The 25,324-nt window shown below is 41.7% G+C and overlaps 1 protein-coding gene across 2 annotated transcripts; it reads right to left on the reverse strand.

Annotated features, from left to right (window-relative positions):
* Positions 1-3,430: 3,430 nt before the first annotated feature.
* On the reverse strand, positions 3,431-24,101 carry NINJ1 (ninjurin 1). 2 transcript variants are annotated; one of them, XM_040591425.1, is made up of 4 exons: positions 23,908-24,101; positions 14,386-14,620; positions 9,448-9,598; positions 3,431-6,375 (listed from the first exon to the last, which is right to left on the reverse strand). In XM_040591425.1, exons 1-4 carry the CDS (start codon positions 23,977-23,979, stop codon positions 6,354-6,356), a joined length of 480 nt encoding a protein of 159 aa, XP_040447359.1. In that variant the 5' UTR covers positions 23,980-24,101; the 3' UTR covers positions 3,431-6,353. The 2 variants fall into 2 exon arrangements, with proteins under 2 accessions (XP_040447359.1, XP_040447361.1); XM_040591427.1 differs by having other exon boundaries at positions 9,437-9,598.
* Positions 24,102-25,324: the final 1,223 nt, after the last annotated feature.

Genomic DNA, 25,324 nt, shown 5'->3' on the forward strand with positions numbered 1-25,324 from the left:
CACTATATATCACAATGTGCCCTGCAAGGACTTGAGGGCAACGCTCCCAATGTCACAGCCAAGGCCCACCAGAACAGCGGAGCCGAGGCTGAGTGTGGGCATTTGATAGAGAGTAGAGTCCAACCAGTGTGAACACGTGAAATTCCTCCTTGCAGAAGCAGCCTTTAAACACCACATTGTTTCATGTCAGTCTTTTTGCTGTGTGTGTCTCTCCCATGGCCGGCATTTGCTCCCGGGCGCAGCGAAGGGCCATCTGCGCGGGGTGTTCCCATGAGCTCTGCCCCTGCTCCTGCCCCTCTGCCCTCCCGCTGCCGCCGCCTGTGCTCAGACGTCAGGGTGTGAATAAATGACGGTGGGGTTAAGGGTAACACCCTGGGTACAGCTTAACACATCACCCTGCAGCACTCGGGTCAGCCCAGCCCCCGATGAAAACTCTGCCCTAAGAGCCTGCTGTGGCCACGCGATTATTTCTTCCTCAAGTGTTTTGTCTCATATATTTTAATTTGTTTCCTGCTCTAGTAACATCTTGTCTTAGCTTTTGGCTCTCGCCCAGCCTCGCTGATCACCTGTGAACATTAAGGGGCTGCGGCGAGACCCCTGGGTGACAATAGGGTGAATGGGTCCTTCCCTTCAGGAGCCGAGACTGGCCTCTCCTGCTCCTTAGGTGTTTGTACAAGTACATAAAGCAGCAACTTCTCCTTTTTCCAGGGGAGAAAGACAGCCTGCTCTTCACTCGGGGCTTTCCGAGATAAAGGTGGTGGCAATCTGCGACGCAGCAAGCTTGCTTCTCTTGTGTGTGCTGCCAAGTGAGCAGCCAGCTGGAGCTTATTAGGAGTTTGCTTCCTTCTCAAGGCTCCAGACCATGGGGCCTCGTGCTGGAGTATACGAAAGCTTCTAAAATCAGAACGCAGTGCTGAAGTGTTATTTCACAAAGGACGTCATCGTCTCATTTCCCATCGCTGTGGGAAGTTTCTTCCAAGATGCATACTGTGCGCTGGGGTAGTGCTCTGGGGCAAAATCCGCCCCTGGAGATCCTGGTGGTGTGGGCTTCACAACGTGTGAATGTCACTTCAAGGTCATGTTGTGTTTTAACCCTGGCTGGTAGTTAAGTAACACCCAGAGGGATGGGGAGGAGAACTGGAATGTAGGACTTGAGCGTTGAGGTAATAAGAACAGTTTAGTAATTGAAACAGAGTAAAAATGAAAGAACAATAATAACGACGACGACAATAACAGTTCGAATGAAAAGGGGGAGGGAAAGAATAAAGTCGAGAGGGAGAGGAGGAAGGAAACACGTGGTGCACAACTGCTCACCGCCACCACCGATGCCCAGCCGGTCCCTGAGCAGCGACCCCGGCCCCGGCCACCCCCAGGTACTATGCCAGGCTGCTGTCCCATGGTAGGGAATGGTATGGAATGCTGCTTGGGCTGGTTGGGGTCAGCTGGCCTGGCCGTGTCCCCTCCCAGTTCCTAGTGCCCCTCCAGCCTTTTCGCTAGCAAGGCCTGAGGAGCTGAGAAGTCTCATCAAAGCCAAAACACAGCACCGCACTAGCTCCTCAGAAGATAATACCCCCATCCCAGCTGCAACCAGGACAGGTCATTAGATTTGTGTACATTTAAGTGATATTAGCCATGTTTATTTCTACTAGAAAAAATTTTTACAAATAGCTACCATCTGGTGGTATCTGGGGCACCAGTTGTTTCTGGACTTCCTCCAAAGGACATGTGGTGCCTACGCTGCTCTTCTGCAATAGCCTTTCCTGGATGTTGGTTGAACGGTGCCAACACGGAACGGGCTGTCTTCAGAAGCCAACGGGACTGCTGCTGCTCTGCTAGAGCACTTCCCTAGAGACAGAGTAGCGAAAGTGCTGAGAGTATTCAGAAACTCTTGGTTTATCATTTTTTAATTTCTTAATGGAAGTATAGGGTTTGTGGGACGGGCCATGCAAAGATGGGAGGCTCCACCTCTCGTATCTGGATATTTTGTTTACGTATATATACTGTAAATCATTTATTTGAAAGCAAAACACTGTCATTATGAAGCAACATGGCTTCTTGTATGCAAACAGCTAAGGAGAAGGAGAGTCTGCTTCTTTTCAGTCTCAATGCTTCTGTATGTCCTACACTGCCTCTAACTTTTTTTTTTTTTTGATGATTTTTCAAGGAGTGGTATGTTTAAATGCGCAGGTTATCAAAGATATGAGTTGTACATATGAAAATACATCATCACTGTTCTTCTAAGTGTTTCCACTGCCCTGCAGTAAGTAAATACACTTTCAGTAGAGCCTGTTCTCCTGTGGTTTCACAAAATTATATTGTAGAAACAAGAACCAGCTTTTCACATTGTTTTTTGTTTGGTTGGTTTTTTTAAACCAAAATGGTGCATAAATTTGTACCACGTCGCATTTCCTCAATCAGATAGAACCTGTAATGGCAACGTCTTTGGTAAGCTAGAAAACAAGCAGAGCTTAGTGTTCAGGTTCTGTCACTCATTGTTTTTGTAAATATTTGAAGGATCAAGATTACCATGTTTCTTCTTCTAACTACAAAAGAGCATCCAAGCTTTTAGGGTCACGCTGTAGTGACAAGCCCATGCCCTGGACCAGGGGGGTGAGTGCAGCACACCAGCACCTCTGGTACAGGGCGGTGCACCCCAGTCAGCTAGTACCTACACCTGCAGGGCTGGCAGGGCTCGGTGTGACTTGCAGGAAGATATGGCAGAAAACAGGATAAAGCATTTGTTAGAATAAATTAAAATGAGTGACCAAACCCTTCCGAATGATAGTTGAGGAGAAAGCAGTAATCAGGATGGTGCTTTCTACTTTGGCCCATTTTATGTCATCATCAGCTGCAGAATAAGCTTCAAGCAGTGACCTGGTTTAGAAGACAAATACTTAAAAAGTCAGTTCCAGTAAATATAGTTGTTGTCATCGGCTTCAGTAAGTACAACTACTCTGAAAATTTCAACCCAGGCAGCCCTAGATGCTGAAGGGACTAATGAGAACGACCGGAGTGGCATGTGGAGTTCTTCCTCTGCTCAGCAGCTTATGAAACAGGAGTAAACGGATGACCTGGCATGAACTGTTTCCCAGGAAAGCCTGTAAAAATTCCTCTCACTTACATTATTGATGACCCCTTTTTAAGTGAAATGTTTGCCTACAACCAAGAACTCTGGAGAAGCACAGCAAACCAACAAACTATTTAAAATGATGCATTCATTTGCCGCCCCTAGGACATACTCACTAGGGTTTTAAATTAGCACCTGACTTGAACGAATAATAATCACGTGATTAAATTATTTATACTTGAAGCCAACTTACAGAGGCTTTTGTCTGCTAAAAAATACATGATTTCCGAAGGCTTCAAATGCTTAAAATACAGATTGCATGTCTGAGGATGTTTTGCAAATCTTACTTAATTACAATAAAGATTATAAACCAGTATCCTTTTTATTTAAAAAAAGACATCCAGTTGCAAGTCAAATACTGCTGATGCCCAGTACAGTCTTGTAGTCAGTTCCAGATCAGGTTTTCTTGTGTTTAGAACCGAAAGAAGAGACCAGGCTCTCTGAAGTTGCAGGTACCCCTGTGACGATGCTTCAGCCACACTTCCAGGAGCTCAGGAGCCGGCAGGATTCATGGTGGCATTTTGTTGTTGTTCGGAGCCAGGCTCTGGCAGACCTCACGTGAACAGACGCCTACCCCTTTAACACAGGTCTCCACACTCAGCTCTTGCACCCAACAATATGGTCAGGCTTGAAGTATTTTTTCTCTCCCTCCTGTATGTCCCAAAACCCGCATTTTGCAAAGTCTGTTGGAATCCACAGTTGACAAGTGGTTGCCTGGTGAGCGCTGCCTACCCTGCTGCTCTGGATCCAGTTAGTTCCACAAGCCGCTGGGAGATGGGATACACAAGCCGTGGTAGTTTCCATTGGACAACAGCTTAGCAGTAAAGATGCTATAGGAACAGCTATTATATTTTTCAGGAGAAACCCACTGTAACAGCTTGTTTGCTCAGGTGACCTGAAAAATTATGGTCCAATAGAGAGGAATAAAATGGGAAAAGACATGGTATGTCTGTACTGCACCCCCCTCTGACTACTTTCAAGTGTTTCAGTGCAAGACAAGCATGATCATGCTCATCAGAGAGGCGGTAAGTAGCACAGGAATGGAAAGCTACATTCAAAATTGGGCCAAATCACCACCAAGTATAAAGATGGTAAACATCAGCAGAACCTGGGTGTTTGTTTGCATCTGCCTTTAGGGTGGTAAGGATAAGTCAAAAAGTGAGAGGATTAGCTAAGTGCCAGAAACATTTCTTCCTTTTTTTGTGTCTTGCTTAAAAAACTAGAAAGGTGCAAATCTGGCAATGAAAAATATCTACTATTAATACCCAAGTTAAAAGTAACTATCTTTTGGACAGATCGTGTATTTAGGACAACACAAAGCAACTCTTTTAACACATCTAGCTTAGGTACAAATTTTCCTGTACAGAGGAGAGGCAGCCGCCTCCAGAGAGCCTCTCCACACCAAATCAGATGCACAGACAGGCAAATATTCCAGTGAGTAAAAAGGTTACAAAGGTGGTACAATCAAGAATCTTCTCAAAATTACTGCCCAATGTTGAGCCACAGATAAATTTAATGCTGGGAAGGCCTCTGCCTATAGTCACCTATTTTCTCCAAAAGAAAGGTTTTTCAAGGTTTTCAGTACTTGCTATCTGGCCAGTCAATTCGCTACACTACAGCATCAAAACTGTGATAGCACAAGTATGATAGTCCTTCAACAATTTGCTGGTTTGTAAAAAATAAATAAGGAACGTTGTCCTGAGTATTTCATTTGGAACTTGTTCTGAGCTACGTTTAAATTAGTAAAACACGCACAATTAAAACCATCGCTTGCTAGATACTGGTTAAATGTATGTTAAGTTGGAAATGAAGCAAAAAAAGACAAAAAATAAAAAAGAATGTCTATGCTCTTACTAATGACAGGAGCTTCTGATTCGTTTTCTGTTAGTTCTTACAGAACATGTAAATGAAGATAAGGTAAATCAATGGGCCTTGAGACATAACTAAAGAGATATGTGATCAATAAAAACTGTAAATGAGATGAGACACATGGAAGTCAAACTTCTATTAATATGTGCAAGGCAGCATTTACTGATTAAGAGTAAGGAAATTATCAGTACAAATCTGCATCCACAAGTAAACACAATCTAGAAAACTAGGATTTTTCTGATTGCAGGTGTGATACTTTGGAAATAAAATGACTGCAATGATTTTGTTGTCAAAATTTTTATAACCTACACCATTACTAGCAATAGCGTATTTAGAAAAAGTGTCAGTCCCTGAGCCAGCAGGTAAGAACCTAGAAGATATTTATATCTATATCTATATATTAAAAAATAAAAATTAAAAATTAGTTATGCTTTTAGCCATAAACTCCTAAGAATAACACAATTGCAGCAATCAATCTTTGGAAAAGAAGAGGGAAAAGTTATAGAGGATAAATTTCCTTCTATTTGCTACTTGAATTGCTGACAGCCGCTCTGTTCCAGTTTAGCAGCTAAAGCTCACCCTTTATCCTCTGGTTTCCCAGTTGGGCCTGGAAAAAGTAGCGCGTCTAGCAGGGTTTCCAGAAATATATCTAATGCCCAGAATACAGAGTATAGCAGTTAATAGTAAGAAACTACCAGCAGTTAGGTTCTTTGTGTATCTGCACAAAGAAGAGGTAATTTTAAGTGTGGTACAGGGCTGAAGACACAGGACAAATGAGTTACCTGTGAGCAAACCTGAGAAAAAAGATCGCCCACTGTTTCTGTTGGTCTCATCTTTGCTTTAGCTAGAGTGGGAAAAAAAGAAAACGAGGCATAGCTATCTTTGCACACTGCAAAAGAAGACGGCTGCTGTGCTATGGAGTACTTTGGTTTAGTGCTAAGGGAGTGAAATAAAGGACAACATGACTATGCCTGAACCAAAGGCCTGTCATTTTGGACCACGGCAGAAATGACAAATGGGCACAAAAACAAAAGGCACGGAAAATAGGAAGTCCTGTGAAATGCCACCAGTTCATACTACCTTGCTTGATGGGCTTATGCCACTTCTCTGAAAAACAGTTTCTACAGAAATTGAAATGCCAATATTCCAGAAAAACAATGTCCTTGAGTTAAAAATCAAGCTTTCCTTAGATGCCAAACAGTTTCAATATTAACACAGGGGAAAATTTTAGGTACATAAATGTGTTGGTTATTGGAAACTTGAGAAAGCTGCTTGGTACATCCAGCTTCTTCAGATTTCCGTCCACCCACTTTCCTGCCCCGTGTCCAGGTGTAACTGGCTCAAGTGCAAATGGCATCTAGAATGAATGCTTCAGGTCTCTGAAACACAAACCAAAGATATTGAGAGGTTAGTGATACAGGAATTATAGTAAATGACATTTGCCTTAAAGGGGGAATTAAGTTTTCTTTGGAAAAGTACACATAATAGTAAAGGTGAAACCAGAAAATGGTGGCTACTCCTCTCAGGGCTTTGAGGAGATTGTGGCAAGGGACTGAAAAAGACTGATTTTTCACATTACATTCAGATGACCAGGTGTTTCTAGCAAGGGCAATGCACAGAAATGAGCAAACAGCCAATTTAATGTTCCAAAGCAATGAAGAACTTCCAGTCTGAGGCAAGAAGACACAGGTCTCAGACACCACATTGGGCCAGTTTATTAGTAAACTGCATGTGCGAGAGCATGAAGGCAAGATCACCCAGCTGCTGTGTCTGTACAGATGTAAACTTGCTTTAAACACTCTTGGGTCTTGATTCTACCTTAGGCTACAAAAACCAGCTACTCTTTCTCCTTTATTGAGGCACTGCAAGTTTATTAAAACTATTTCAGCAGTAGATACCAGTCATATTTATGTATGTGAACAAGTACCCTGGCTGCGTGCACAGCTATATGCAATATATGATATACAGCTGTATGAGCTATCGACACCCACTAGGCAGAACCGTTTCAGGCTCTCATGACAGTCTCAGAGAAGTGACATGTGAACTGGTTTCTCATTTAAGATCTAGCTTTCTAAACAGGGATTCCCTGATCCTAGCCATAATTAAGCCACAAACCCCTTTGGGTTGACAATTTATGGAGAACAGAAGGAACAGTAGAGGAGAAACACCAACACTAATGCTGGGAAGAGCCCCTTCTTGCCAGACGGTGCCAGCTAAGCTGTAAGACATTGCACAAAACCACTGAGGTTTCCATACAACTTCGCCACATATTGTGTGTGGAGGAAGCAGAAAGTAGACAAAGGCCATGAACAGGTGGGAGAAATTTGTGGGGGGGGATGCACTTCACATGTTTAAAGAGCTAATGCCCCGTTGTGTTCAGGAACCACCCTCGCATGTCAGTGCTGTCCAGAGCGGAATTGGGATTGTAACACACAAAACAGCTGTCCTGCAAAATCTGTTAACAGCTGCAGGGCTCTTCAAAGCACTTCACTATCGTGTTCTGCTGTAGAGAAACACAGCAGTCGTGTTTGGGAAACACTGCATAAGTGGCATCTCCTAAAAGCCAGCAAGAGATCAAAAAGGGAGCAGAGCTGGCACTGGTACCGAGGAGAATCAGTAAGGCACCTCATTAGAGAACGTGGTACTAGTAGAGAAGTAACATGAAATGTGGGTGAGCTCAAACCATCCTGATAAGGCAGGGTGTGTCACACCTTCTGGATATTAGCTGATTTCTCAAGATACCATTACATTAAGGCACTAACTGGCTTGGGATCAGATTGTCACCTTATCTTCCTCTCCTCTACTGAGCATACATCGGTGTGACAAGCAAAAACTGCTTATCCTCTTCAGTTTTTCTTTCACTGTATCAAAAAGATGCACGACTCAGCCTGGTATACCACCTTGTCCATTATTTTAATTTCTTGATGCCTATTTCAAATTCTTGTCTCTGCCCCTGCTCCTGGCTATAGTACATGTTTTTTACTCTGAAGACAGCTAAAATTCCAGTAAACCAACATTCAGTTCTCTTAGCTTTGCCAGCACAATTCTGCGGTTATTGTTTCAGTATTGTTTGAATATCTGTTGCTGAGATGGACATTCTACCTATAATTTTGATAATATCTCAGATAATTATGTGCTCTTTACTGCTAAAATTAAATAGTTATTAGTTTATTTGTAAAGATGATGGCTAGAAAATACAATAAAACTATCTTGTTTCACTGGCAGAATTTCACAGGTTTTAGTTAAAGCTGACAATTCCACCCAAACCCCCAAATAAATTAATTTAATTCTACATCTTCCTAGTAATTTGTTGCACTGATTTCCCTGCAAGCTGTTCAGAGTCTTGATACATTTTGGTCTGGTTTCCATTCTCATTACAGATTTCTGTTGTGCCATTCATCTTCAGATTAGGAGTTTAAAGGCCTTGTTATCTTCTTTTTTATGGAGAAACTTCACCTAGAAGTTAACTTAAACCAATAACGTGACACTGGCTGCCCGTGTGGTAGCCAGTGTACCATGGTTTCCCAGGAAAGTCAAGTAATACCTTCTTCAGCAGATCTTCTGAACATGATTTGAGATTTGAAAGACAAATAGCCAGAGCAATGTTGGCACACACAGACTTAGCAGTGCTATTTTAAAGGCAGATGATGGACTATAGCGCTTCTTGGGCTACAAAAGCCTACAATTTAGGTTTATCTCCTCCCAAATTGTTCATCATAACTATGACGCTATGCAGATACACATTTTCATTCCCACAATTCCTATATTTATCCTTCTGTATAAGTAAATAAAAAACTGGAAAATGCAGGTAGAACAAACAATATTGTTCTAAATGACCGCACGTATCAAGTAGAGTGATGGTGCTCATCTTTGCGGGCTAAGTCTCCCACAAAGCAAGAGCCCTTCAGTTTGGGAGGCCAGAGAAGCCCCACAATCTGCATAGGAACTGAAGGGCTCCAGTGATGTGTGGGATTACATAATGGACTTAATAGCCCTAGTTACTGGGACAAGGATTAAGCCTTCAGTGTTCATAACAGACTAGATGAAGTACACCGCAAAACTTTCTTAAAAAAAGGAGAGGCATTCAGAGGAAGCAAAACAATATTATTTCCCTTCTTGGCTTAGTCAGCAATGAGGAAAAGGAGTGGCTGAGCCAGAAGGACCTTGTTTACCCTCCCCATGTGTGATACACACAAGGAGCCCCTGACAAAGTAAGATGCTGACATCAACTTTTGAACTCTATGTTTACAAATACACTGCTGTAACTCAGCAGTTCCTAGTAGCTTCTGCTTTTGCAGTAGTCTGAAGTAAAATCATCTCTCTGCAAAGGCTAGAACTGTTTATCTAAGCTCACGGCTGTTTGAAAGCTGTGCCCTGCTATGCACTACATTCTCGTATGCTGTGCCCTACTACCCTACGGTGCAGCGAGACCACACTCACCTGGTACTTACTGTCTTGATGCTGGCTCAGCAACTGGCTTCTGCACTCCAAAGGCAGTGATAAAAATATTCACAACTACTATAATGAATACTAGTCCAGTTGCAAGGTTGTTGAGGAAATCCAGCTTTCCATGTTTTGCCGGGTTGTTAAGGTCATATTTTACTTCAAAGATAAACGGAAAAAAAATTTAAATTACATGTATATTTCAAAATCCAGAATAAAACTTCACTACTCATATAGTTCAAGAATTTCTCTTACATGGAGCTATTTGCATCAGTCATACTTAAAAGGGAAGTAAGATTCTGCAGTGTCAGTAAAAGCGCTAAGGAGATCTTAAACCACAAAGAGCCTATTAGCTTCCAGTAATTAGCATCTAATCTCTGTGGGTGCAGATGATAAGTAATGGACACACAAACGTTACCAGAAACCTTCTGAGTTCTTGATCTTTGGAAAACAGTTTTGTTGCAGACTTTAAGCATTTAAAAAAATATTTCAGTCTTGAACACACGAAGCTTGAAGCCCTGACAGGATGGAATGCAGTTAAATTTTTACAGTTAAAAGGCTACAGGTTCTTTGCAGACAGCCACATCGCTTCACCAGCGCTGGATATTTTTTGTACTGGTGCCTTTCCTTTCCCAGCTGTACTCCCTGTTTTTGCAGGGATTCTGGTTTTAGAAAGCAAGGGCATTATATCTGCTAAACAGAGGAAGACTTCAAAGCAGTGTAGCTGCAGCCCTTCTTACAGAGAGCATCGGCTATGTAAACATTTTCTTTCGTTTCTTGCAGTTGTTCCTTGGTTGAACTACTAATGGGAGTGAGGGAGGAACACACAAGGGAGATAGTAGTAATTTAGTTTAAGCTTTGATTCCAGGCCTTGTGAAAACATATACATCAGTTACAATGGACTGACAATAGACTTGATGATAGACTGAAGCGTGTGCTTACATAGGACAGTAAGAAGTCTGCGGCACTTGTCTGGCATCATGCAGAAACCCAAGATTTTCCTTTGTTTGTTCTCCTGCAACAAGAGCTCTGCAACTCGGTCTGAGTGCTAAATTTCTTTGATGCTGGTGGGATGAGTGCTTATGACTTCTGGAGCGTGTTTTGAGAATGGTTTTTGTCTGTTAAGACTCCTAGTTCTTAAATGCATAGATCACTGGAGCTTGTGTCTGCATGTACAGGACATGTGGGAGAAAGTTTTTACCTGACAAGTTTATATAGCAACATAAACAACTTGGAGGTTCTTCTGATAGGCACATACATCGATGTGTAGTTTAAGACTCCACTACATGAGATAAACTTTGTTGTTTGCTTTTAACATAATGACCCTGTCAACACTGCAGAACTTGACCACAGAACCAAGACTCGCTTGCTTGCTGAAGCAGTTAAGCAGAAGTGGTGGCAAACACTCTTGTGATGCTGAAGTATTAAAAGCCAGGTTCACTTGGTGTCCCTAATCAGGAAGACTAACGGTGTTTTGATTTCAACGAATTCTGGGCCCCTGCTCGAGTTCTGCTTGCTAAAGCAGTGCAGTGAGACATCACAGGCCAGTCAAAGCACTGAAGAACAGTGTGGGGGAACTATCTGAGAAGCATAAGCTACTGCACACCTGTGTAGGCGTGAAATAATTTAAGCTCAGCAGCACTTAACCCTGAAAATGAGTATATACATGTCTGTAAAGCATCTGGAGCTACACAGCTGTTTGCATACCAGCAGTACCTGGAAGGACTCTAGTACTGTCATGTGAATGAAGAAAAATAAACAAAATGGAATAATTAATCCTTAAGTACGGAAGAAAAGCATTTCAGACACTTGGTTTAAAACAGAAAAGGCAATAATGGCCTAATGTGTCTTGTGAGTTAAAAAAAAATATGCTTAGAGGACAACTGACACTTTCAGAGTTATCCCTTTGTCCAAATAAGGTCAGAGAAGCCAAGTATTGCTTGTCAGTTCAGGCGGTGCTCTAAATTTTGAAGTAGAATTGCAGTAATCCTATCTTTGTGATTATAGTACTTAAGATGAGGGTGTTTGTGAAAATGCTCTTAAGAACAGTTACTCTTTAAGTATTTTATTATAGTGGGATTAGATTACTATGATTTCATGCCACTTAAACTATTTCAAGACATTCTTTGCTTTTTTTCCAAAAAGTTAAGATGATCAAATCACTTTCAAGGACAAGTTTGCTGAACATTTTTCCAAATGCTTTTGTGAAAGGCTCTTTTGAAGGAGAAAGAGCTTTTAATCCATAGTAGAGAACTGGGAGAACTGGTAGCTCCTGGGAATAAAACTCTTATCTCAGGGAAAGAAACTGGATGGTTGCATTTCTGTTTGGACTTGTGAAAGCTTGTAAGCAGCAGAATTTTGTGGGTGCACAGAAAGGCAAACTGTTCCTGCAGGCCAAAACTAGCAAACACACATCGTAAAACCCAACTTCTCGCTGTGGTGACAGTGTCTTTGTACGTTCATACCCCATTTCCTGTCTTCAAAACCCTTGACCTCAGCACGACAGGACAGCATTGCCTCCCTAGAAGCCGAGGCTTTGTCACCCTCGGCACGCCAAACCTACAGCCACTGCTGACTGCCCAGCACAGGCCGAACCGCTGATGAATCTCACTGTTTGCTAAGCGGTCTGTGACCTCTGCCTCAGCCAGCTTTGGGCTTCTGGGTACTCTCTTTACTCTCAATGGGACAAAGATAAAAATTAGAGATGGAAACCACTTTGGCAACACCGGGCAGAACCAAGCATTAAAAAGCAATGTCTCAGCATATCTGAGAAATTATTGCCCAACAGAAATCAGGAAACTTATTTACAGCCTCACAGCCTGTTTAACTAAAACAACCACCAGGGAGATGCCTTCAACCAAGCAACATATCAGTGTTTTGCTGATTTTCTCATAACTCTTTTTCTCACTTTCCCTAGTATTATCAGGTTGATTTTTTCCACTTCCTTTCTGGAATCTCCTCCAAGCCAGGACCTGGATTTTGCTCTTGTACCAACTCTACCAAATGCAGAGACAGCTGTATTCTTTTGTAAGGAAGAAAAAAGCTACGTCAGCTGCTTAGTAATATTACAAGCCTTATGTATCCTGGATTCCTAGGGACTTCCTCCTTGAAGAGAAAGTTGTTTTTTTGATTGTGCTACAAAATAGAACACTGAAAGACTAACAGAGATTACAAAGGTAGTACCGATAATTTAGTAAATGGCGTGTGCAAATTCTGGCTACCACCCTCAAGGCTTTACATTTACAGTAGACTTAAGATCTGTCATATAGTAACATTAAAGGGAAAGATCTGAAAAATGTTACAAGAATAAACGATCCGATATCACTAGCAAAAGAAGCGATCCATAGCTGGTTCCTACCAGTGAAGGTGTTTACTGCAGTGAGTAACGGGGTTCAACTGGTGTTGAAACCTAAACATTTCATTGATTTCCACAGGTATCTTTGATAGACTCTCCAAAGTTACAGTCTAGGGTTTTGGGTGCTGCTAATGAATGTCACATGCTTTCAGCAACACTGTGAAGTGCCCCTGGATTCTTTTTGCATTTTGCCTTGCAAAAGCATGGGGGGAAATATCACAGTATGTTAAGATAGCAAAGAGAAGTATTGAAGACTTCTTTAAGGTCAAAATAGAAAACTCAGATTTCCAGAAGTGTGTTGTGGAGTTTTAGTTGGGCTTTTCTGGGTAATTCACGCTCACTTAGTGATGACATAGTTTTAGAAATGAGCCTGGTTCTACAGCTACTTAGATTAATATTCTGCTTTGCAGAATAAGGCAGGGTGTATAGGACATACATATGCTACTAATTGAGCATTACTAACTTAAAATACCTAATTTTTAGTGATAAGTACTGATTCTTGTGCCTCACAGCATCATACCCTCTAATACTGAACAGTGGAACCTCTATTTTTGAGAACAACAAAGATGCTGCATTGAATTTCTAGGAATCTGAAGGTCAAACAAATAAGACGGAAAGGGGAGAGCAGGGAAAGCACAGAGCAGGGAACTACTCCTACAGCTGTCTCATTACATGTGTCCAAAGCAGGTACTAACACAACTCCTATTTGAATTGATTCTCTTGAAATGATTTCTAGCATATGTTAAAGGTATTGCATCACATTTCTTCCGTAGAAGGTAGAAAACGTTTCCCTAGTGATAAGCAGAATTCAAGATAGTCTGTCTGAAGTCCCAGGATGCTACTCAGACTGTGTTTTCATATTATATGCAATTTCAAATTTTTTGACTGAAGTCATATTATGTGGATAATAGATATCGTGAAATCTTGCTCCAAGTAGCTTATTTTTCTTTTTAACTTTAATTTCAGCTCAGCACAGGTTTAAAAATTAACAATAACAAGACCATTTCTACCATTCCCCATTTAGAGATTTAGGATGCTTTGAATTAATTTGTCTACATTTAAAACTAAGGGGTGGTTTTTTTTCATTATTCAAACCTTTGATTACAGATACACCAACAAACTGAAGACAATACACTACACCAAAATGAAGATGAACATTTCAACTTCCACTTCTGGGTTTTTTTTATGGTCACAGTATTTTCTTATAAGTATAATACATTTCGGTCATAAGATTAAGTAACAGGTCTTGCCAGAAACAGTATTATGAAACTGGGCAGGCTGCATGATCCTAGCTAGTCTATTAATGTTTCTTTTACAGTATTTCATAATGTTCCTTCCTCCTCAGACCTTCTGAAAAGAAGAATATTCATACTCTGGGAAAATGCATACGAGGAAGTGGATCAAAATTGAAGATGCCACATAAAGCTGCCCTTGCTCCTTTTGTTACAATATTTCTCTGGTCTTAGGAGAAAACTTCAAGACTTACAAACATAATAGCTTTTTAAAAATAAATGGGGACCCTATATACCATCTTAGAGGTTGCACCCTGTAAGAAAAATACATGTCAATGGTTCTCACTGTTGCTACATACCAAGGAATATCAGGAGCACTCCCACCATAACTTGCAGTGTGAGCGACAGGCTGATAAGAACAATAAGTGGGATGTAGAAGGAAAAAGAAGGTCCTTGCTCCATCACGGCCTTCAGCTGGGATGCATTGGCCATCAGCAGGGCAATGTCCAACATGCTTTCTGCAGCGCTCTTCTTATTTGCATAGTGGTTTATATTCATGGGTCCATTCCTCTGAAACCACTGTGATGTTCTTTGCTAAAATTGGGAAAGAGAAAGAAGAGTATTCACATCTCTTTTAATTGGTGTAGTGAGCAAGAGATCACTTGGCCCATCAACTGATTTCTGTGATCATAATGAGTAATAGCAGTACTGAGACTATCCGTGCATCTTTTTCACAGTTACCACTGTCCTCCATCTGACAAGAGAGCAGCAAATACTGTCTGCGCTGCATTTTGGCAGATACACTTTTTCCAACTTGTAGGATCAGTCTACACAGTCAGTATGCTTCTACCCTGGGAAAAGGAAAAATTGAAAAAGCTGAAAAGTTGCACAGAGAAAAGTTGGAGGGAAAAAACACTGTAAAACTATCAAGCAAACAACAGACTGTTGTAACTAATTTACTCTTAAAGCTATACTTAAAAATACAAATATTTATTAAATTCACCCTCTACCATGTCACATCTATGTAGTTGCTTAATTACTCATGAGCCTTATTTTGAGGATTTATGTGGAAGTTGGCAAGTGTATGAGCTTTGCTTGACTTCTTTTCCTGCTGCTTCTTACTCTGCCATGCCACTGTCCAGGTCCATCCATCCAGAGTGAACTGTTTTTCCACTTAAGTATCATATGATCTGAGGTTGTCAAGTACTGCTCAATTAAAAGGGAAACTTTTTTTCCCGTTTTCACATCAGGAGGTGTTGGTTGGTTTTTTTTAAATCCCCTGCAAACAAACAGAAAAATTAAAAACATCTGCAGGGCAAACTAAAGCTAGTTAACCTGGCGGGATGAATAAAATGGGAATTTCCTGAAGATAACTCATGTGACCCGACTTGAAATTTGACAGCTTGTCTCTCAGAGGTGCCTATTTCTCTACTGATTACATGCAGTTTAGGGTATCTAGGTTAGACTGACATCTAACTCCACGAAGAAGGAGTAGATATCCCTTTTTTTGGCAGTCTCTGAACAGTTAGGAACTTCATTCTCACTGCTCTTACTTCTAGACTTTATTTTCAAAAATAATAGACAAATATATCAAGAGAAGCTTATTCTGACATCTTTAAACTTCTTCTTAGAGACTATTATACCACACAAATGTGTTTCTGCTTGCCAGAAAATACTGTGAAAAACAGTCTCGCCTTGAAGGTTAGTTCAAATGCAGAAAACGCCCTCTCATTTCTCTCTTCAGCAGCACTAATAACTATCAGATTTCCAGCTCCAAAGCAGGTTTGCCCTATCCAGACCTAAGAGTGCCCTTTTAAATAGGACAGATATTGATGCATACAGCAAACACATTGCCAGTTTTTCCAGGGCATTCAAACACCAAACTTGACCTATTTTCACCAGACATGTTGTAATCAACCACGGCCTAAATATTTTACTGAGTGAAAAATGTCATGGGGCAGCAGCAGACTTTTTTTTCTGTGAAGAGAAGGAAGCCATGTAACTGTAGCTTCACACAGACAGCTTCTTTACTGACACCAAGCTCCTGAGAAGAAAATGGCTCTGAGGTAGATACTGACTTCAGTCAGGAAGAAATGGACACTCATTTGGTTTTGTCTGTATCCTAGTATCTAAAAATGCAATTTGACTGGGGAACCTGTCCCACATTTGTCACCTCTTCTCTCCCCGAGGAGAGCCTCCCCTTCCCACTCCCCTGCCCCATTAAACCACTACAGCATTTGGATGCTTCAGAAAAAATACTGTAATTCTAGTTTACCATCCACCAGAAACACTGAACCAGGTGTGGATGTTCATTTCCTTATGGAAAGCAGCATGGAATATGTGCTGGCAGTACTAAGCAGAAAAATCCAGACTAATGTTTTTCACCATTTATTGTACAGTAAAAAGCCAAACACACACATTTAGCTCTTGGCTACCTAATGCTAGCAGTATAAGAGGGGATGGGGAACTACGTGTGTAATAGAAGGATTCAATTTCTGGGCATGAATTTAAAAGCAACTCCTCGCAGTAGACTGTAGAAATAATACAGTCTACTTTGTCACAAGCTCATAACAAAGGAAGTTTTTTCCTACTAGGAAACTCCTCCCTGTGAAAACCACAAAAAAATCTTTGAAATATCTACTGGGTCTATGAAGCTGCAAGTATGCAACACAGGCAAAAACTACATGGGTAGCTGTGACTCCGTTCTTAATCCTTACAGAAGGGGACTGCAGTGAAAACACGATGCCTGGTGACTGGTTTCTTTGTTTTCACTTGATGTAGGAATGTGATCATGTTTGACATGGGTTTACTTTTTTTTTTTTAACTATACAAAAAGAGTAAATAATCTGGGCTACATCTTCCTTTCAGTTACATCTGTGACTACGTGATATAAGACAGTTTCTACATAAACAACAGAACACAATGTTTTCTTTTTCCTGGGGAAACGTACTTTCAGGAGCTTGCTGTTTGCTAATCTTCTGTATAGGCAAGTTGCAGGTGGAAATAGCAGGCGATGGCGTTTGAACCGCAGTGGAAGCAAAGGTTTTGAGTCACTTAACTCCAATAAATGGAGAAGTATTTTCAAAGTAGGGTGCTGCTAAGGCAAAACTTTTTATTCTTGGAATGAAAACTCAGCTGTTTACTATGTTTAGATTCTAAAAAATGGCATTTTACTCTGTTAAGAGGCTTTCAGCCACCGCTTCTGAAAGCGGACCAGCTCAGAACTGGAACTTGGCATACGGAGAACTGAGATGTCTGTTCTACTGTACAGAGCTTCTTCTCAGCCTGTGATCTTGCCTTCTGCTAAGAAAAAGGATCTTAATCATGAAAGCCCCAGAAACAATAATTTCCCATCTCCTGATTAAGAAATGGAACCTCCTGACTCATGCTGGAAAACCATTAAAAAAAAGCCAATTAGCCTTGCCTTCTGGAAGAAAGTTGAAGGCAACTGCCAAAAGTATTTGAAACAAACAGTCAGTACCATGGCGGCAATTTTTCAGATCAGACTACAAGTTACACAGCAGTATGTAGACAGGCAATGAAAGAAAAGCTGTTGCCTTAACCTCAGGATGAGTCATGTACAACAGAAATTATATGGGAACTTTTTTATGTGGCTTTATGGTTTGAGGGAGATTGCAAGCATGTAGCAACACATGCAGCCTGCAGCACCAAGCACTTACTGTGCTGTTACCCACCCGCAGGGCTGCAGAGAGGGAAAATTTGGAGATTTTCTAGGATGCCTGTAAAGTAAGGCTTTTCCTGCAGGTGTCACTTGGCAAGGGAAGGGTATGTATTCCACATGACCTGCTTCAGTCTCAATGTAATCAAAACACCTCATTACACACTTTCAATATTCAAATTACCTGGTATAGACAAGCTGATCCCTTCAGTTGGTGTCACCAAATGAGTCTGAGGAAAAACAGCATCTGCGTTCACACGTGTGTGCTTAAGAGCCAGGTGTAGCTAGAACTTCTGTGTCTTCCTTCCCCTGTCATTGAACAGCCTGCCCTCAGGTCTCCTATTGCCTGCAAAGCATCAGCGTCTGAGCAGAACAACCCACCGTGCTAGTCTACACACGGTTATAAATAAAGAGAGGAGTGAAAAGCCTCCCCATCTTGCTCCATCTGTGACTGGAAGAATCCCTCGTGGAAGAGCTTATTTTCACATTCACACAACGCTGTCCCCACAGACAGTACCACTCCACGTCTCTACACAGCAGCAGGGTCTGTCTGCTTGCCCAGAGCACTGCAGCTTGCCAAGATAAAGCTAAGATGCTGCATGAGAAGCTGGCACTTTTTTGCTTTTCCAAGACCAAACCTTCCCACCAGGACTGAATGGTATTGGATACAGTGTCTTACTGTGTTGGTACAGACTTTGCTGCTGCTTCGCTTCTCTCATTTCAACAGTACACTCAGAGGAACTGAGTCCCTTCGAAATACAGAAAAGATTTATTCATTACATCATAAAAAAACAAATAAAAGTGGCACTGAGGCAAATGTCCTTATATGCCGAGTTCCATGGATCACCTTGTGATTCAACAGGAAGGAAACAGCACTGAAAATGGAAACATTTGAAAACAAATAATAAAGTATCTTTGCTAAATACAATAACTTGTTATACTAAGGATTTCTGCCTCTATTACAGCATTAAATAGCTACTTGTGAAAAATCTTATGCATTTGTTTGTTTAATAGAGTATTTATCACAGTAGTGACTGCTGAAGTAGTCAAATTAATGTGCTGGAGGTCTGACAAAAAAAAAATAAATAAGGAAAGCCCAAAAGTAAATCTTTTTTTTCTCTTGTCCAAGTTGACCCGAATTTCCCAAAAGGTACTGGTTACTCTGTCTGGAGAAGATTGATGGAGTTTTTGACATGCCAGCCATATGTAATCCACCGAGAAAAAAAAAAAAAAAGTGAAACCACCTATTTTGCATTTGTATTTAGAACTTAGTTATGTTTGTTTCTGTCACTCTGCCCTATGAATGCAGGAGGAAAGAAATCATATGGATTTTGAGTGCAAGTTCTCAGGATTCATTCTTTCTTTTGGTATGTTCCTAGGTACTTTACTCAATTTCTTAAACATCTCCCCCCATATATATGTTCCCCTGAAGAGACTGTTTTAATAAAACCTAAAAAAAAAAAACCAAAAACTTAAAAAAAAACCGCCAAAACAAAAGCCCCACAAAAAAATGTAAAAGGCAAATATTGCCTGAACCACTAGGACCTTGAAATTTCCAAGTTAAAGAGTCAGATCTGTTATGAACACTGAATTCACTGTTCTCGTAATGAGGTTAACAGATACTTGCAGTAGTACAAGACTGGTTACTGTTTTCTTCCTAAAACCCACTAGACAACCAGTATTTTGCAGCTAGCAAGGTGAACTTCTAATGTCTAAAATGAATATTTAGAACCAGTAACTGCAAAATATAAGCCAGAAGTACAGCCTGGGTCACTTTAGTTTTGATTTGCAATTTGTAATTGCAGCTACTTAATATCAGCTGGGACCCAGAGCTTGATGTGTTTTTGCACATCAGGCCCAGAGTCTCATATCTGGGTTCTGGGAACTTACAAATACATATTTTACTATTGGCACAGTATTACCACAAAGTACTTTCATGGTATTCTAATTTTAAATCATCATGCAGTACAATGTCTTTATTAAATACAGGAGACCCACAATTTTGTATGGGATAATTGGGAAAATAATGCTGATTAATATTTCCATATTCCAAACTGTGCTTCTGATTAATAACAGAAGGTTCTTCACCTTCAATTACATTTACTCTGAAATACACACACTCATCATAGTCTTTGGCTTGCTCTAATCTACATACAGTTTTCTTTCTATTTTACGTTAGTGATTACTGCAATTTTATGGCAGCTTTTAGACACTTAACAGCAAAACAACTCTGATTCAAAACAAGATCCAAAGAGCTTGTTGGCCGATATGAGCTCTGAGTTTATAATGTTATGGAGCAAGCTTCCTTAAATTCTGTTGCTTAGGGGCCGCCCTAATTTTAAAATAATGGAAGCTTGCTATGTAATAACGAGGCTGTGTAAACAGAAGGTTTAGTCATACTGATCTTACAGTGGACTGTTCTTTACTGTGGTTTGCAATAGTCTTTCTAATCAAAACTGTTAAAAAAGATGCTAAAAAGCCCTTTTGTTTAAAAAAAATATTTTTTTAATTTTTTGAAGTATTCACCTTTAAGAAAAATACTGCATGCCAAACTATTCCAGGTCTTTTATTGGTAATTTTATATTAAGGGAAAATTTCAGTTATTTCAGAAAAAGAGAAGGATCAGATATAAAAGGAATAATACAGGACTAAAACGGAACATAATTTCAGAACTTATTTTTTTCTAAGATCAACCCTACAGTTACAGAATTGAACTACTAACTTTAAACAATTATTTAATTATCCTTGCAGATGTGGAATTTCTGTCCATGTGTCCATCACCTACATACTGAAAATGGGCCATATGTGGCCACTCTGAAATTGGACTTCCCCTTTGTCACAGAAATCTTGCAGATCTCAAAATATAGGGAAAATATTCTAAAAAGAAAAGAAATATTCTTCCAACAAAAATATTTTAAGCGGTATCAGTTATGTAATAGATGATTAGATCTTTTTTCCACCTCCTCAGAAGGCATTATTTCTTCTCCCCCAATAAAACATCAGATCCCTTGTTCAGCTTAGCACTGACTCAGAAAAATCCCTACATCTAGACTGAATCATCAGTTATATTTCCTGTAGGAATTTCAGGGGGTGGTGAGGGGTTGGAGGGGGGGATTCTGTCTACCCAAGTACCAATCTAGGGTAACACTAACTAGCTTTTGAAACTCCCGCAATCACATCTTGAGACAGTGTGGTTACAGGCAATTAAAAAAAAAAAAAAAAAAAAAAAAAAAGATAAAAGCTCAGCCTGTGTTCTTATTTCCTAGACAGCATCAATTTTCAAGCATCTTTAAAAGCTTATACTTAAGAAGAGTAATTTCCTATACAGATAGACAGAAAATACAAGTATAATGACATTAGGAAAAAAAAAAAATAACCACACTGATTCCTGAGTGCTAAAAAGTTCGTATGAAAAAAAGGAACAAGTACAGTCACGTTAGCGCAGGACAGAGCACTGTTCTCCTAAAGTTATACTGGTTCCAAGACAAAGTTAAAATATTTTTACTCATTAAATGACTTAAAAATAATCAGCACACCTGGCAAGTAACTTTGTGAAACTAAGTAATAACTTAAAACTTGTTTGTACAGCTATTTAGATAGAAGCTTTCTCCTGTATGTTTTTGGTGGTGGGTTGTTTTTTTTTTTCTGTCTTGCATTACTACTGCTGATTCCAGTGATTTGGTCTTATAATATTTTTCACAACTGGACTGTGGGCTGCCTATTTTGTGTTGTTAAAGGACTGTTCGTTTATTCTAGCTACTTAAAAAACAAGCGAACAAAAACTTAGCACCAATAATTTCAATATTTGAAGTATATAAAATACTCCAAATTCAATATAAGTAATGCTTATATATAATATACATTATATAAAGTAAAATAATTTCAAGTTCCTACAGGTTTGAAGTTTGTTACTTGCAGTATGGTGCCAAGAAACCGCCATGTCCCAAAATTACATATGAATTAATATACAATATTGAATACATTTTTAGTAATAACATGACTATAATAGAGGCCAACTGTTCCAGAGCTGTTCTTTTCTACTATCCAATCCTTGTTCACCTTTTTTATAGTTCTTAACTCTTCCAACTAGTATTTCCTGTTACCTTGAAACATCTAGACTGTTTCCATATAGATCATCAACAAGGAAAGCAAAAAGAAGAAGATGGAAAAACAGTTACTATCTGTATTTGTATGAACAGATCCCTTGCAGACACGGCCAGACACTTTTGCCAAGTGTAATTATTCACATTAGTTACTGACGTGTGACATGCCAACCCAGTATTAGAGGCAAGGAATTTCTTGCTTCTAAAAGCTTGACAGCTGCTAAAAAAACTATCCAAATTAATGATGGACTTAAAATAAACCACATTAAAACGCTGTGTGACCACTCACTCAGAATTACAGTGGGCCCAACTAGCCTTTTTTTAATTCATGTGCTTTGAATGCTTCGAAGGGAAGACTACTATACCTGCATTTCATGTCAGCTCTTCTGTACGAGAGGGCAGCAGTTTATAGCTGAAGATGTGCAAGAGAATCTATTTTGAGGAGAGGATAGATGCTAGGATAAGGTGGTAAGCAAAGGAGGGTGGTCCAAGTTGCAATGCCTGTGAGCGTTCCTAAAAGCCACTTACGCCCTTTTGATTCCAACAGCAAAGACTTAAGCACCTGCAGATTTGTGGCCTCTCCATGTCTAGCTGGCTGCTGAGTTGGGCCATTCCTTTGTTTGTGTGAATTGGGAACTTGGTCAGATTTTTTTAAGGAATTGCCTATTCAGATTGTTTTTTAGGAAATCTGTCCCCATCTGTTTCACCTTGCATATACTTTTTGTGTGTGTGAGAATTTTTTTTTTAAGTGTCTGTAAAGGTCTCTGAAGTGCTACTATATACATAAAATGCAATATAATATTTTATCTTGCTGCTTATTTTTTAAATGGCACTCACATAGAACTTGCAGTTTCTATGGAGAAGATTAACGAAATGATGACTGCTTGCAACTTTAGATGAAGTAAAACAGGAAAGTTGCAGAAAAATTCTTGGACCAGACAAAATTAAAAAAGATAAATCCCCATGACTAGTACTTCTGATGCAATCACAAGTGTATTAATAAAACAAGAAAATTGCCAAGAAGTCAGTGGCTTAAAAGAAACCCCTTCAGGCCACCAGTTTGACCTAATTGTCCCAGCCTTCGTTCTCTTTAGGTACTTTCCACATTTTCCTAACACCAGATATTTTTTCTTGGTATGATATTCATGACTACAAGGGTTTGACAAGGAGGAAGGACTGATCTCCTACGCAACCAGTCCAGTCTCCCTGTAACCAGAAAGTTTTACCAGTGATGTAGAAGGTGGTTTTGTACGACTGTTTCTATGTGGCAAAAGTTTTAGACTGGCATAAGAGCTGCTTTTTGGAGTTCAGATCTTTACAAAAGAACATCAAAGAAGCTTTTCAGGTAAGTGGCATGCATGGAAACCATCTTTTATGTGTAAGCAGAATCTGGGATGGTATGCTTCTAAGTGAAGACCTGTGGTCATGTTTTGACTACATGGAGCGGTAAAAAGCTGGATATTTCTCTTCTTGGTTTTATTTGGATTACTGTATGGAAAAAAAAAAAAAGCCACCAAAATATCATACAGGCCCAACCCTTTAAATAAATCCTCCTAGGTTTGTACTCACTTATCCCCGTGCAGGTATCCCTGAGTCACTTTTCCATCCCCTCCCAAGCCACCTGGGTGGAAAAGCCCTGTCGGGCCGGCGCTGCCCCGGACGGGGGTTCGGGGGACCCTCCAGCTGCGCGGGGAAGCGAAGGGCTCACCGTGCCCCGGCCAGCCAACGGCTCCCCTCGGCCCCGCGGGCACTCGCCCATCTCTGGAGCGGGACCGGGCGGGATGCCGCGGCCGCGCCCTGCCAAGTGCTGGATTCATGGCGGGCGCGTAGGGAACAAGCAATCCCGGAGAAGGTGCGGGCGGCGGAGCGGCGCGACCCGCACACCGCGCCTCTCCGCGGCAGCCCCGCCCGGCGCCGCGGAGCGCTCCACGGGGACCCTGGGCCGCCCCCCGGGCCCTCGACGCGGCTGCGGTACCCGCCGCTTCCCCGGCCCGCTTCCCGCCGGGCCCGCCACCGCCCCCAGAGCCCCGGCGGACGGGCCCGCTCCCGCCCCCCGCCGGCGGGAACCGGCCCCGGCCTGGCCCCGCCCCGGCCCCTACCCGCTCGGCAACCGCCGGCTCCGCGCCCTCCGCCTGCCCGTTGAGCTCGTAGGTCTCGCTGCCGGAGTCCATCGCGCCGCAGCAGAGGCCACCGCCGGCTCGCAGCAGCCTGGCTGTCCGCGGGGAGCCCCTTTCTGCCGGCCCGGCGGGGCGGCCCCGGACCGCGGCCGCCGTCCCCTCAGCCACGGGCCCGCCCCCTCCCCAAGGGCCCGCCCCCTCCCCAAGGGCCCGCCCCCTCCCCAAGGGCCCGCCCCTCCCCAAGGGCCCGCCCCCTCCCCAAGGGCCCGCCCCCCCCGGCCCGCGCCGCCGCTCCGGCCTCTCCGCTGCGCGTTGCCGCCCGCGTGTCGCTGTGCTCGGGGGTGCGGAGCTGCTCATCCATCAGCTTTCGTCTCATAAAAAACCCTTGACACAGTGCACGCTGCAAGCTACTGTCTTCACAAATGGCACAGATAAATAAACATTTATTTAATTAGACCTCATAGGAAATCCTCATCTGCCTTGATTCCTAGTGGCCTCTCTGGAGTAGAGGACTAGAAAACACTGAATCAGACTGAGAAATTAAGTTTTCTTAATACAGTCCATACAAAATGAAAGAAACGTGTTACAAGAGCAAAGATGTGTTTGTGTCTTTTGTCCTTATGCCGAGGAGAGGATGCGGTTGGAGGGGAATGACGTTTTGTACAACTGTTTCTATGCGGCAAGAGTTTTCAACTGGAATAAGAGCTGCTCTTTAGAGTTCAGATCTTTACAAAACAACATGAAAGAAGCTCTTTTACCCATCTGGCTTTTCAAATAAGTGGCATGCCTGGAAACCATCCTTCGTGTGCAAGCAGAACCTGGGATGAAATGCTTCCCAGTGAAGACCTGTGGTCATGTTTTGACTACATGGAGTAGTAAAAAGCTGGATATTTCTCTTCTTGGTTTTATTTGGATTACTGTATGGATAGAAACAACCAACCCAACAAAATATCATACAGGCCCAACCCTTTAAATAAATCCTCCTAGGTTTTGTACTCACTTCTCCGCGTGCAGGTATCCCTGAATTAAAGGTTTGTTGGGCTGCTCAGGAGCAGTGCCACCCGAGCCCTCGTCCACCGTGGCTGCGCAGGTGGCAATGCCACAGCACCAGCTCGGGCGGTGGCACGGCTTGATGGGGGGGGGGGGGGGGCACAATTGCTGTGTGAGAGGGCAGGCACAATGAAGTGACATCCTGAAGCAGGGCTATAAACCACGCTATGTTCTCAGTTCTTAAGTCCAAGCTTGAAAAAACACAATGCTTTCCTCGGGTTTTGGATTTGTAGTAGCTGAACTTCAGTAATGCACTCAACCAGTCTGGCTTTTATCAGACACGTTACCGGTTCAATTAACAGTCATTAAATATACTTGGACCATAATTGCTGTGGTGGTTGGACCCCAA

This window comes from Falco naumanni, chromosome 4 (assembly GCF_017639655.2).
Source record: "Falco naumanni isolate bFalNau1 chromosome 4, bFalNau1.pat, whole genome shotgun sequence".
NCBI lineage: Eukaryota > Metazoa > Chordata > Aves > Falconiformes > Falconidae > Falco > Falco naumanni.